Source organism: Canis aureus, chromosome 21 (genome assembly GCF_053574225.1).
Source record: "Canis aureus isolate CA01 chromosome 21, VMU_Caureus_v.1.0, whole genome shotgun sequence".
Classification (NCBI taxonomy): domain Eukaryota; kingdom Metazoa; phylum Chordata; class Mammalia; order Carnivora; family Canidae; genus Canis; species Canis aureus.
Genome location: NC_135631.1, coordinates 17,974,833 through 17,989,847, shown reverse-complemented (window position 1 = coordinate 17,989,847; position 15,015 = coordinate 17,974,833). Strand labels below are relative to the sequence as shown.

General features: G+C 38.4%; 1 protein-coding gene across 1 annotated transcript; it reads left to right on the top strand.

Moving 5' to 3' along the window:
- The first annotated feature begins 7,942 nt into the window (after nt 1-7,942).
- On the top strand, nt 7,943-8,887 carry OR10W1 (olfactory receptor family 10 subfamily W member 1). Its single transcript, XM_077864481.1, has one exon. The coding sequence runs from the start codon at nt 7,943-7,945 to the stop codon at nt 8,885-8,887; it is 945 nt and encodes a 314-aa protein (XP_077720607.1).
- Nucleotides 8,888-15,015: the final 6,128 nt, after the last annotated feature.

Below are 15,015 nucleotides of genomic sequence, written 5' to 3'. Positions count from 1 at the left end.
AATTCTGATTATTTTCTTCCTCACAATGTAGTCATTTTGCTAAAGGTCTATAGGTCTGTTTGGAGAATTCAGGGGAATAGCTTAATGGTATAAATTTTGGCAGCACACTGAGATCCTTCCTCATGAGGACTTAGTCTCCCCTTCATTCCAGGGGTTCTAGGTCTGTACACTAACTTATGTCTGGGAATTGATTCTCTGTTTTATGATTCCAGTTAGACTTTTGTTTACTTGACCTGAGACTACTCCACATATACAGATCAAGTAAGAAGGTAGTAGACTTCTCAACCATTTCACTTCTAGGAACACTGTGATCCACTAGCCAAGGCCATAGGTCTCTGTAATCAGACAATTCTGACCACTGCTTTGGCTCTCTGTGCATTATGGCAACCACACCCACCTTGCCTTTCACAATTATGTACTATCACTTGGTTCTTACCACCCTGGGATCCAACTATTTTTACTGTACATTTCCCAATTTAGTGGCAGCAGATCTTACTGTACTTTCTTTCTCTTAGGATTTTATTTACTTATTTATTTAAAATAAAGAGAGTGCTTACACACATGTGCATAAGCAGAGGGAAGGGCAGAGGAGAAGCAAGCTCTCTGCTGAGCAGGGAGCTGGACATGATACTCCATCCCAGGACCCTGGGACCATGACCTGATCCAAAAACAGGTCAACTGATTGAACCACCCAGGCATCTATCAAGGTTTTCTGACAGAGAAAAAAGCAATCACTCAGCTCTTGAAAAATACTGGGGCTCCCCTTACAAATTTTTTTCTCACTATCATTATGAAGGGTGTGTCTTCTGGACTCTCCTGGGGTAGATAAGCAGGTTTTAAATGACAAATCCACTCTCATATCCTATCTCCTGAAGCCTTTGAATTATTTTCTCTATGGTATACCAAGACAGGGCTGGTATTTCAACTCATTTTGGTGTAGACCACCTAACAATCAAATTGTTAGAGCCCTTTCTAATCCCCCAAGCTGTAAAATTAATCTAGAATCCATGCTTTGATGGGCCCATGTCATTAAGCTCAGCCTGATACAGCATTGTGTACCTACCATCATTAACCCACATATGTAATATCCATTTCTACACATATTCCCACAGATATTTATGTAAATTGTAAAAAATCATGTAGCTCTTTTACAGTGCAATACCTGTTCATAATAGGTTAGACCTTGTACCTCACTGGGTACTTGAGACTAGTTATAGGTCTAGAAGCAAAGAAGAATTGTGGGAATGAGTCCTATGGAAAACCAGCAGTGTCTCACAAGACAAATCCCTCAGAGGAGACCATTACAGACAAGTGTAAGATTAATCTCCTCAGTGGGAGTAGTATGGCTCATTCTGTTGGCAAAGAAAACTCAGAATTTAGAGGTTCTATGCCCCAGATTCATCAGCATTATCCCGTATATCCCCATTCCAACTTTCAAGATCCCATTCCTTCCCAATTATTTTTTTCAGTTTTTTTTTTAAACTTAAATGCAACTTGCCAACATATAACACCCAGTTCTCATCTCATCAAGTTTCCTCTTCAGTGCCTGTCACTCAGCTACCCCATCCACCCACCCACCCACCTCCCCCTCCCCTTTGGCAACCCTTTGTTTCCTGGAGTTAGTCTTTCATGATTTGTTTCCCTCTCTAATTTTTCCCACTCAGTTCCCCTCCTTTCCCTTAAATGGCCAGCGACTTAGTCATGTACCAAACCCGGGGTGGAGGTGGAAGAGGCCTAGAAGCCCCACACTGCTCTGACTAGTGATTCACATCCCTCAGCACACCCCCCAGCATGCCCTTTCCTGGAAAAGGCAACGTCTACACTGAAACTACCTCTGCCGCCTAGCTTCACTTCACAATCTGGCCTGGGGAACTTGATGGAATATTCTCTACAAGTGAACAGAAGAATAAAAAGATGGTCTTCAAAAAAAAATGGCAAATTGAATTTTATAAAGGACTATCAAGGGACTATTTCTTATATTCTACGTATGAGTAAAACCATATGATGATTATCCTTCTCCAAGGATAATGACTTATTTCACTCAACCTAATACCCTTCAGTTCCATCCACATCATTCCTTCCCAATTAATGCCTTTGGGTTTCAGGAGGAAACCCTGTGAGGTTGGGAATCTCATTTGCATTGCAAATCAGCCATTCACAGAATGAGATTCTGGGTTTGGTTTTCAGAAACCTCAGCTCTGCAACTATAGGACACACTGGTCTCTCAGGGCAGACATGGAAGTTTTCAGGTCATTTATGCAACAGTTGAGAATCAGGATTCTCCAGGAAGCAGAATCAATAGGTTGTATGGGGAGAAAGAGGAGGGAAAAAAGAAAAATTTATTTTATGGAATTGGCTCAGGCAACTGTGGGTCTAGTGAGTTCAAAATCTGCAGGGAAGGCCAGCAGGCTGAAGACCCAGGTAAGAGTTGATGTTACAACTTGAATGTGAAGTTAGTCTAGAGGCAGAATTCCCTTTTCCTCAGGGAAGCCCAGTTTTTTTTTCTCTTAAGGCTATCAACTAATTAGATGAGATCCATCCACATAAGAGATGGTACTGTGCTTTACTCAAATCCTCCTGATTTAATGGTTAATCTACCTTATAAATACCTTCAGGAAAATAAGACAAACCTTGAGAGTCTCCTAACTCTAGGAAACAAACAAAGGGTTGCAGAAGGGGAGGTGGAGGGGGGGATGGGGTAACTGGGTGACAGGCATTAAGGAGGTCCCATGATGAGATGACCACTGGGTTAGTTATACTATATGTTGGCAAATTGAATTTAATTTTTAAAAAGTACCTTCACAAGTAATATCCAGACTGGCATTTGATCAAATATTTAGGGACTGTGTCCCAGCCAAGTTAACACATAAAATTGACTACTGAAGCCCAGGAAATGACAAAAAAGGATCTGATATAACTTCAAATCACAGTGGCATTATTTATGTTTCTATATTATAAAACTGTGAGGAAATGCCTTTAACAGCATTTTATTCACTAGGAACTCATAAAGTATTACTTCAAAATATGCAGTCATCTAGGTCTTAGAACTATATTGAATTTCAAAAAATTCTCACTCTGATTAGTTTTAATCTTCAGAAAAAGATTAAAGCTTTAGTCTAAGTTGTTGAAAGCAGTGTGACATTCTTTTAAAAATAGATAATCTTTCTCTACTCAATTCCCTTGGGATCCTGAACCACTGAGTTTTCATGCTCAATATTCAGTGGACATTATTAGATGAAATCACAAGAACCAAGTTAGTTCTATTTTTGCCACCGACTTGTTGTATGCTATACAAATCAGGTCACTTCTCTGTATCTCATTTTCTTAATGAAGGTCCCTGGATGATAGGATCTCCAAAGTCCTCATGCCTGGATATGCTTAAATTTCAGTATTTTTTATTTTAGGAATGCTGGGTTTGTTTTTTGTTTGTTTATTTTTCAGTTCTGAGTTCTTTATTACTTCCATTGCATTTCTCTCTGTTTGAATTGCTTTCTTCCCAAGATTTCATGGCTAACTTCTTATCATATATGTTTCAGGTCAAGTGTCACCTCCTCAAAAAAAGGTTTTTGATGACCTTCTTCCTCTAATCATTATCTATCCCTTTAACTTGTTATATTTTCTTCATGGTAATCATCACTATCTGATAATATCTAACTGACTTATTTACCGTGTTTATTGCCTGTTTCACTAACAACAATGTAAGCTCCTTGAAAGCAGGAATCTTGCTTGTCTTATCTGTCTTTGTTCCCAGACTCAACAGTGATGGGCACATCATGTTACATAAATACTTGTTTAATCAATCAATCAATGATGAACCAAACTCTAAATGAGTGTACCCTAAGTCTGTGTAATTATTAACTATCAAAAAGACTGTATCTACTGTGTGTTCCATTGTGAAAGATCTAACAGACTAATGGAGGCAAGGGAAAGAGAAATGCAATAAAGGTAAAGATATTAAAAATTTGCAAGTTTAGTATAGCAAAGTAATATCTGAGCAGAGACATAATCGAAGCTAGAAAGTCTGTATGGTACATCAAGTGAAAATATATGGTTTATTCAAATTCTGGAAGACCACACTAAGGCAGTTATTCAAAAAGTAACAGGAAAGTTAAATATCTGCCCAGTAACCCCCTCAATTCATTCCTTTATGTTCAACCAAGGTTACTAGGGCCCCTTTTTCCGTATAAAATATAAAATACAGTCTTAGTTCCCCAGGGTGATAATAATTTGGGACTTGGGCTGGCCCAGCTATGACAATAGGATGAGAGTCAATTCCCTGAAGCAGGAGGCACAAATGACCTTGATTAGCAGCCTTCCTATTTCTCAGGAAATTATACTGGATGCTGAGAATGTTGATAAAGGGTTTAATACTGGTCTTCACTTTGACAAGCATACAGCAGCTCTTCCATTGACAGGAGATCCCAAGTGCAGGGACAGTTTTGATTTGGACTCATTATCTAGTAACAAGGGAGATCAACAACCATCCAACTACCTCCTGGGAGATGGAACTTATAGGACAAGACTCTAAATAGCAGAGCAATTTACTCCTCCCACAGCTTTTGGTTCTCCAGGCTCACAGTCCTCCTCTCTCTCTCTTCACCAAAGCAGTCAGCCCTCACCTGCTGGTTTCCATCCCTTATGGGCATAACCAAGGAGACTGGCTTGGTACACTCCTTTCTCTTCTCATGATGAAGGTAAGAGGAAGTCTTTTTCTGCCTCCTTCTAGAGTCACTATAATCCAGGCACTCGGTGATACCAGGCTAGAAAATAAGTAATGTTTACATATAGAGATTCTAGGATTTCAGAGCTCCTTCAGCCAACCGCTTACAGCATTTCTCTGAATTCACTTGGAAGGCTTGTTCTTCTGATTAAAATGGTAATAACTAATCTTAGCCTAAAAAATATTGAATGAATAGCTAACGTAAATTTGGAAAAGGCTTCAGGATTAATAAAAACCCTCTTCTTAAAAAGCACTTCATTTAATCCTCTGCTATGAAGCAGGTATTATTAATATCATTCCTTTAAAAGATTCAAAGAAAAGAGAGAAAAATTAACATTTATTATGCAACTTAATAGGTTTCACACATCAAACCAAGTGTTACTAAGTATTTTATCCCATTTAATGTCACCACAGCTCCATTAGGTGGAATATTATTACTTACATCTTCTAAATATAAGGAAACAGAAATTAATATGAGTTGATCTTCCCCAGTGACATTGCTATTAATAGTAGATTGAGATTCTACCTCAACCTGGTATTGCCAAATCCACCAACCCCCTTGTTTTACACAATGCAAACTTGATATTGAGAGCCACTCTAGTGTAGACTCCCTGTATTTCCAGAATGCACATGGACAAGGTTTCCCACGACACTCTTGCCACCTGGGGCTGGACTGGGTGGAGAGGTAAGAAGGAAAATGCAGATACAGATGTGGGATGTGACTTGGAGACATTGAGGCAGGTGTGAATTCATGAACAGATGCCAGCCTAGACAGATTTCCGGAGATGATGCTAAAGTACTTTTATTTCACATCTGCCCTAGGCAACATGTTTAGTAACAACTTGGAATAACAAGTTGATGATATGTGGATTTAATAACCTTCACTCTCTTTGAGCCACAAAATCTACTATTTCATCTGTCCAGAATATAGACCCCATTACTGTGCCTACCTCTCTTCTTCTAGTTAATTCCTGCTTTTCAGATGTAAGCTTAAATATTACTTCTTCTAGAAAGCCATTTCAGAATTTCCTAATCACAAACTATGCCAGAGCCACATGGTGTATAATCTTATAACACACTGCTCCTTTACAGCATTTAATCACATATATATATATATATATATATATATATATATGTAAAAATATATATATATATATAAAATAGCAAACATATAAGATATATGTAATATATTATCAATCATAAATACAAATATAAATACAGCAGATTCTTTAACAGCCTCTCTGTTTAGGATATACAACTACTTGGCACAACTGTGCCATTTTGATTACCATTGTTATGTGGGGCTTAGCACTTAATCAATACAAAATAAAGATGAGGGATTGCAGGAAGGATAGTTAAGGATAGTTAAGTCACAAATTGTGGAATTTTTTTAAATGTCAATTTCAGGGATGCCTGGGTGGCTCAGCAGTTGGGCGTCTGCCTTCCTTTGGCTCAGGGCCTGATCCTGGAGTTCCAGTGTCATCATAAAATTCTCCAAAGTCATCATTAGCACACAGATTCCAAAGCCCTCTAGCAAATATAAGTGGAAAACTAGCCCTAGATGTGTTTGTTGTAACTTTCTACATGTTATGTTCCTGAATGGCAGCATTTTTTCCACAATGCAGCCTAATGTTGGTTACCATGTTGTTTTCCATGAGGCTCTTAAATAGGTGATTTGATTATGAAATCATCTCAAAAGTAAAAGGGAAAATGAAAAAAATATATGTACATTAGGCTTGGTGATATGGGAGATGAAAATGTAGTTCAAGGAAGATGGCTGCCCTTGAACTTACAAAAAATAATAATCTGTTATTAGGCTGCTTTTGCTATTGCAGTAGATACTTTACATAATGATCTCTTTTACTCCAAACAACAGCCCCAGAACTAAGCATAAATACTATCCCTATTTCTCAAATAAAGAAACTAAGACCTAGAGAAATTAGATATTGCCTAGCATCACAGAGCCAGGATTTGGGATTATACAAGCCACATCATTTAATTTCAAAACTCATCTCACACACTGATGCACTGCCCCTACTCCTCATGTTTTAATAAAATGTTGAATATGACAGACGATGTTAGAAATCATTTGGAACATGATTGAAGTTCAAAAAAGGAAAAGAGAATGAATAGCTTTTCATGCCCTGGGTGTTCTGAATATTTGTGACAGTCTAATTACATTTCCCCCTATGCTTGTGACACAGAGCTGGGTCTATTTGGATGATTTGTCCTGGAGTGGTGCTTCTGGATTAAGATTTTTCTTCAAAGCTCATCATAAATAATTAATGTTGAAAATAGGCAAATTGAAACAATATCACACTTTTTCCTTCTTGAATATGAGGTGATCTTGGGAAAATAGTGGAATGGATGCCCTATGAGAGTTATGTCTGTTTATCTCAAAGTTTTTAAGGAAACAGCAAATCCAAGAAGGAAGCTGGATTTCCCTTTAGCTCCTTAGAAGAGAAGAAAAATAGAGGGAGACTGAGTGTCTTTCTTATTCACCCTCACACTCAGGGGGAGGATTCTTAGATCTCCAACAGCTTATGTTCACACATTTCCCTATACTGCCACAAGTCAGGAGGAGCCCTATGATAAATCTCCCTGTTTCCTTCAAGTCCTACACTTCTGATTGGATATGGATAGAGAAACCAGGAGAGGGAAGGTTTTGTATTCCGAGGTTCATCTCTGATACATCTATCTCAGACCTATGTGAACTCTTTGTCCATGGGCATCTTTTTATTTCTTAATTTTCCATCATTAGACTAGCTTTTCAGTGATACATCTATATACATGTGTCAATACCTCAGGAGGCATTGTGTGTAAATAAATGTATGAATGAACAAGTGAATGAATGAATAGCTTCCTGCCCTCTCCTTAATGACCCCCATTTTCAAGAATTCTTGACACTTGTGAATTTACTGAAAGAATTAATTTTCACTGCACTTCCACTAAAAATCATTTTGAAGACCATAAACTTACTTTGCCTCTTTTTCTCAAGAAATTCTTACACAACTCTTGGGACTTAGAAATTAGGTTGTAGATACTTATGTCAGGAGATTTCATGAAAGAGGAAGAAAAGAAAGAATTAGCTCTAATAATTCTAAGTTTCTAACTCCAGACCTATTATATTAGAATATGGCTCAGAGTGTGAACTAATAATATATTGGTCTGATTTTTCTTCCTGTCTTTATAACTCTTGGCAGAAAACACTCTGTTAACTCAATGACCTGGGGAAATCGCTCACTGTTGATGGAATTTGGGTTCCTGGCCTATCCCTCCCACCCAGAGCTCCGTGTCTTGTCCTTCCTTGGAGTCAGCCTAATTTATACCTTGATCATCAGTGGGAATGTTCTAATTGTAGTGGCCATCCAGACAGAAGCCCGCCTACACACACCCATGTACTATTTCTTGGGAAGCCTCTCGGGAATAGAAATATGCTACACTGCTGTGGTGGTGCCCCACATCTTGGCCAACATCCTACGGCCAGAGAAGACCATCACCCTCCTGGGCTGTGCCACTCAGATGATCTTCTTCATCGGGCTCGGCAGTGCCGATTGCTTCCTCTTGGCTGCCATGGCCTATGACCGGTATGTTGCTATTTGCCACCCTTTGCAGTACCCTCTCACCATGACTTTAACTCTCTGTGTCCGCTTGGTCATGGCCTCTGTGGTGATTGGCTTGTTCCTGTCCACACAACTGGTGGCCTTCATCTTCTCTCTGCCATTCTGCCGGGCTCGGAGTATCGAGCATTTCTTTTGTGATGTCCCACCAGTGATGCGTCTTGTTTGTGCCAATAGCCATGTCCATGAGCAGTCAGTGCTGGTGGCAGCCACACTGGCCATTGCCATGCCTTTCTTCCTCATTGCCACTTCCTACACCTTCATTGTGGCCGCTGTGCTCAAGATTCACTCAACAGCTGGGCGTCACCGGGCCTTCTCCACCTGCTCTTCCCACCTCTCTGTGGTCCTGCTGCAGTATGGCTGTTGCGCCTTCATGTACCTGCGCCCCAACTCCAGCTACTATCCCAAGCAAGATCAGTTCATCTCACTGGTATACACATTGGGAACCCCACTGCTCAACCCACTTATCTACACCCTGAGGAACAGTGAAATGAAGGGGACCTTGGGGAGAGTTCTTACCAGGAATTGCCTCTCCCAGAACAACTAGGGGAGGGTACAACCTTCAGGAAAGAGTTTGGTTCCAACTCGTGCAAATCTCCATGCCACTGGGATTTCTCCCAGACAATGTTAAAAGTAATCTTTAAAAAATGGTATAAACTATCTGGATACCATCTAGCTATGTGTGCCAGAGACCTTTAAAATGCTTCTACTATTTTACTCGGTAATTCTGTTCTAGAAAGGAAATTAACAAATGAGCATAACAATAGGAAGTGACAAGTATAACACAGCATCTCAGGTATCATCTGGAAAGAGATAGCTCAGTCAATAAATTCTGACTGAAATAAAATAATAAGAGGATTATATAGAGAAGTATGAGTAAAGGAACCAACATGGATGGCAACACACTTACATACTAGCCATAGCAGGAAGTCATGATAACTCTTAGACCTCAGGCACATAAGAGCATACAGTATTATCAGAGATCAGTAAAAGCTAGATTTATTGAGAGAAAACATTTGGGAGTAACTGTGGCTTTAGGCGGGAAAAGTAACAATTGACAGAACTACAGGCATGCAAGTAGAGAGTAGGAAGGTAAATACCCCAACATCTCCCTGCTCATACCATCCTAAACCTTTATCCTGTCTCCCATTGGCCAAACCCAACTGGAAGCAAGGGGGCAGTGTTGACCAAATGTTCAGTTCTCAGAAATTAGCCTATTGGAGCAAGACAGTGCAGAAAAGGACGTTGAGAATTAGGGGCAAGCAGAAAATAACCAGAAAAAGATTATTATATAGTATTTTATGTAGAAAAGAAAATATGTTAATAATCCCATAATAAAGTATTGGCTAAACAATTAATGTATGCAACAATATTGTTCAGACCCTCTGCTCTCTGATGCATGTCCTCCAACCAACTCTTATTTTCCCGAAAGAGTAAAAGTAACTTCCATGCTACCTTAATGAATTCTTGTTTTCCCATCACTTATATGTGGTAATACTTTGTTATCTTGTCAGTGTTTGAAGTTTTTAATGAGATGATTTTTTTGTGTCTTTTTTTAATATTCTCTATGTCATCTAGCATTTTAGGTAGCAATTGACTTCTTAGTAAGTTCATTTATCAGTGATTTTCTATAGTCAATAATCTCTAGTTATATAATTAAAGTAGTGGTTTTCATGCAAGTTTACAGATAGGCAATGAAAAAAGATTTGTGGCACAGCACAAACCTTAAAACCACACTACCTGGGTTTGTATCTTTCTACCTGTGTGACAAGGGAAAAATCACTTAAACTCGCGATACTTTGATTTTATTTTCAATCAAATGGAAATTACAATAAATCTATCACTAAAGGATCAAATGAATTAATACAGGTTTTATAATAAGCCCTATATACATGATATCAATTATTATTACTATCATTTTGGGTACACAGAGGTAAAACAAAGGAAGAGAATTGGAGAGAATATTTTCACAGGTGATGTTATGAGAGGTTCCCCAACCATCTTCTCTATATTCCCTCAGAATGTTCTGCTGAGTTCATCAAATAGAGTTTAGTTCTACACCATTTTCAGGCTTGAGGGTGTTAGCAATAACAATGAAACGTAAATTTACCTGAGATAATTCCTTATTTTGGGAATTTACCAAAAATTTAAGCCGTTTGAGATACTTTGAGGTGAAAGAATTGTATTTTAATTGTAATTTTTAAAGTAGTAATGAATGTAATGACTTTTTAATTTTTAATTTAAATTCAATTAGCCAACATACAGTAAATCATTAGTTTCAGATGTAGACTTCTGTTATTCATCAGTTGCATATAACACCCAGTGCTCATTACATCAAGTGCCCTCCTTAATGCCCATCACTCAGTTACCCCATCCCCATACTCATTTCCCCTCCAGTAATCCTCTGTTTGTTTCCTATAGTTGAGTCTCTTACAGTTTGTCTTCCTCTCTGATTTTGTCTGATTTTATTTTTCCCTCCCTTCCCCTATGATCCTCTGTTTTGTTTCTTAAGTTCCACGTGTGAGTGAAACCATATGATAATTGTCTTTCTCAATTAACTTATTTCATTCAGCATAATACCCTCCAGTTCCATCCACATCAAAGGAAATGGTAATATTTCATCCTTTTTGATGGCTGAGTGATATTCTATTGTGTATATACATTACTTCTTCTTTATCAAGTCATCTGTTGATGAACACCTAGGTTGTTTCCACAGTTGGCTGGATGTAGTGATTTTAAAGGAAACCTTTCTCATTCTACCTAAATCTATTGAAATGATTAACAAAATACATATGTTTTAGTCAATTTGGGCTACTATAACAGCATACTACAAATTGGGGTGCTGAAACAGTAGAAGTTTAATCCTTATATTCTGGAGGCTAGGAAGTCCAAAATCAAGGTGCCAGCAGATCCAGTGTCTGGTGAAGACACTATTCCTGGTTTGCAGACAGCTGTCTTCCTATTGTCGCTTCATATTGTGGGGAAAGAAAGAATTCCAGTCTCTTTCTCTTCTTATATGGACACTAATCCATTCATTATGGCTCCACCCTCATGAGCTAGTTATCTATCAAAGACTCCATCTCCAAATACTGCGACAGTGGGGATTAGGCTTCAACATTTAAACAGAGAGGTGGGGGTGGGAACACAAACAAAACAAAACAAAAACAAAAACAAAAAACAATGGTAGAAGACATAACCAGGGATCAAACCCAGGCAATATGGCATCAGAGTCCATACACTTAATCAATATGCTCTATTGCTCTTCCCAGAACAGCTTAGTGTCCAGTGTCCAGTGAACCAAACAGCAAGGAGGCAGTGTTACTTGAGACACAGGGTGAAGCAGAGAGCAACAGAGACTGGTATGGTAGGAGATAAGATAAAATATGACAGAAGACAAGATAAGAGATTACAGAAAGTCAAAATCATGGAGCAATTTATAGATCATAGTAAGAACTTTGATTTTACCCAAAATAAGGTGCAAGGCCACCAAAGAGATTTGAGCAGAGTAGAAGCATTATTAGGCTTACATTTTAAGTGATTCACTCTGCCTGCAGAGTAGAAAATATGCTATTAAAGAGGAAAGAGGGGATCAGAGTCTTGTTAGGCATCTATTGTAACCATCTAGGCAAGTAATCATATTTTGGATATCTTTGAAGGCAAAGCCAATAGGATTTTAAACAGACTGGACATGGGATGTGAGTAGAAGAGGGGAGTCAAAGATGACTCCAAAATTTTGTGACCTGTAAAAGTGGAATAATGAGATGCTATTTACTAAAATTGAGAATCCTATGAGAAAATAAAATTTAGTGCAGAAAATCAAGAATTGTTCAAGAATTTTAGGTATGTTGCATTTGAAATATGCTTTGGATATCTAGATCAGAAAAAAAGAAGGCTGGTACCATCACAAATTCACAATGACCAATACCTGGATGGTACTTCATTAAGCTTACCTGTCCTTATTTTCATCCTCCTCACACTCCTTGGCTGGATTCTTTATTGTCCTGACACCCAAATGTTGGTGCACCCCAGGCCTCAGTCCTTGGTCTTTTTCTTTCTGACTTCACTCACCTCTTAAAGTAATCTCTCTTGATGCCGTAGTTTTAATATATTTGTATATTTATATATACTTAAAATTCCTGCAATTGGCTGGCATAGAGTAATCATTCAGAAAATATTAGCAATGTTATAAGCTATTCCCCCTGCACTGGAGCCAGGGACCTCACAGAAGATTTCATGATACTAAGCTTGGACCAGTGTCATTGCAATTACTCTGGAGCATGCTTGATTATGTGGTATTGAATTTGTTGAGGCTGATTCTACTGAATTCCAAAACCTGGAACTTTATCAAGGAGTCCTCATGAAAGGCAAATAAGTCTATAAAGATCATTGATATGTACTTACTATAATTGAGCTAATTAGATACCATTGTTGGCAAATACCATAAATGATTTCTATAGAACTTTTCCTGATGTTTTAAAAATACCCTTGCTGTACTTTAAAAAGATTTATTGTGGTTCTAAAAAAATTTTATTGTGGCAAGAACACAACATGAAATTTATCCTATGAAATGTGAAGTGTATACTATATCATAATTACCTTCTAAATCATTCAAAAATATCCCTGTAAACTAAGTATAGGGGCAATAAGTAAGTGTTTCAGATGATTAAAGGAATCAATCTAAATTAGCTACGTATTTATCTGAAATACTAAAAAATAAAAACCACTAAATGTCCAATATTAGGGAATAGTTTAATAAATTGTGGAATATCAATACTACTTATTAGTCGCAAAAAGTGTAAGTGTGAACATAATATTTAAAAAGGAAGACATTCAGGGCACCTGGGTGGCTCAGTGGTTGAGCATCTGCCTTTGGCTCAAGTCGTGATCCCCAGGTCCTGGGATGGAGTCCCACATCAGGCTCCCCAGAGGGAGCCTGCTTCTCCTTCTGCCTATGTCTCTGCCTCTCCATCTGTTCTCTCATGAATAAATAAATAATTTTTTAAAAATTAATTAATAAAATAATAAAATAAAAATAAAAGGAAAGACATTTAGAGGCACCTGGGTTGCTCAGTCAGTTGATCATCCAACTCGTGATTTTGGCTCAAGTCACAATCTCAGGGTCCTAGGATCAAGCCTGCATCAGGCTCTGCACGGGGCAGGGATGTCTGCTTGAGGATTTTCTCCCTCCCTCTCCTTCTGGCCCTCTCTCCACACTCTCACTCTCTCTGCGTGTGCGTGTGTGTGTGTGTGTGTATGTGTATGTGTATGTGTATGTCTCTCTCTTTCATTAAAATAAATAAATCTTTTAAGATAGAAAGAATGTAAGAAAAGGAAGGAAGGAAAGAAGGAAGGGAAGGAGGGAGGGGACATACTGTTACATGGAAACTATTGCAAGAGTGTAAAATGTTTGTAGGAATGAGGTCATCTGAACAAGTAAATGTATCTGTGTGGGAGAAAAAAGGAAAAAATCTGAATGCAACCTCCCTATGCACTAGCCCACTCCCTCAGTTATAAGAACTGGCATAGACTTACATTCCATTGTCATGAATATAAAAAGGCAAACTGTCTTCATTCACATGGACTTTAGATATTTTGGAGCTTTATGGATAAGTTTGATTTGCTTATTTTGACTTTATTTTTTTTTTTTTATTTTGACTTTAGAGGAGATCTTTTCATGTGAAGTTGCCTGTACCCTAAGTTTTCCCTTCTTTCCCCTGGCTGGTACGTCATTTCATAGATTAGTTGAATGCCTGGCAGAGGCCTTCCCAGGACACAGGGTAAGTAACCCTTGTATCCCACTTGTCTACAACATCACTCTCTTCCACTGTCTCTTCCATTGCCCTTACCTTCTTCTGCTTCTTTTCTATAGCACCCATTCCTCCAGCACATTATTAAATGAGCTTATTCTTATTTATTGCTTATGATCTGTCTTCCTCCCTCCAAGAACATAATCTCTATGAGGATAAAATCATTGTCTGTTTTGTATTCTGAAGGATCCCAAGGATTGGAAGTAGGGCCTGGATGACCACAGGAATGCAATAAATATTTGTTAGATATTGAATAAAAACTCATCTTTGATAATAGACATGAAACAAGGAGGCTGAACATGGCTAAAAATTAATGGCAGCAATGATAAGAAAGTATGTGATTTAAGCCCATGAAGTCTGGAGGAAGGTGGAAAAGGAAGAAACAGAGAAGAAAAACATGGTAAGGCAGAGTTGGAAATATCACTATAACAACAACAACAACAACAATACCTTTCAATGAGTAGGAAAGTATCGACAGGAGAAAAACCTTGATCAAGAAACAAAAATAAGTAAGACAAAAGAAAATGAAGCCAAAGGTCAGAAGGAATGATTATGGGAAAATCCTTCATAAATTTTCTGCTTCTCAAGAAAAAGGTACCCACCATTCACATAACTTTAGAGCTATAAGGATCCATGACATCCATTTAATAGCATACCTCACATCCCAAATCAGGAGCCCACATGAGAGCTTCATAACTTGCCTGGTCAAAGTACCACACAACAGAGCACTAACTGGACTCCAGATCCCCAGATGCCTAGGCTAGGGCTGAATTAGTGCATCACACATGGGCCATGAGCTCAGGCTGAAATGAATGTGTGCATTCAACAATGCTCAGTGGGTGGTTGTCTGGAATACAACATTGAAAAA

What these genes read in the sequence shown, in the direction of transcription:
- OR10W1 (XM_077864481.1), top strand. Translation starts at nt 7,943, where the DNA reads ATGACCTGGGGAAATCGCTCACTGTTGATGGAATTTGGGTTCCTGGCC.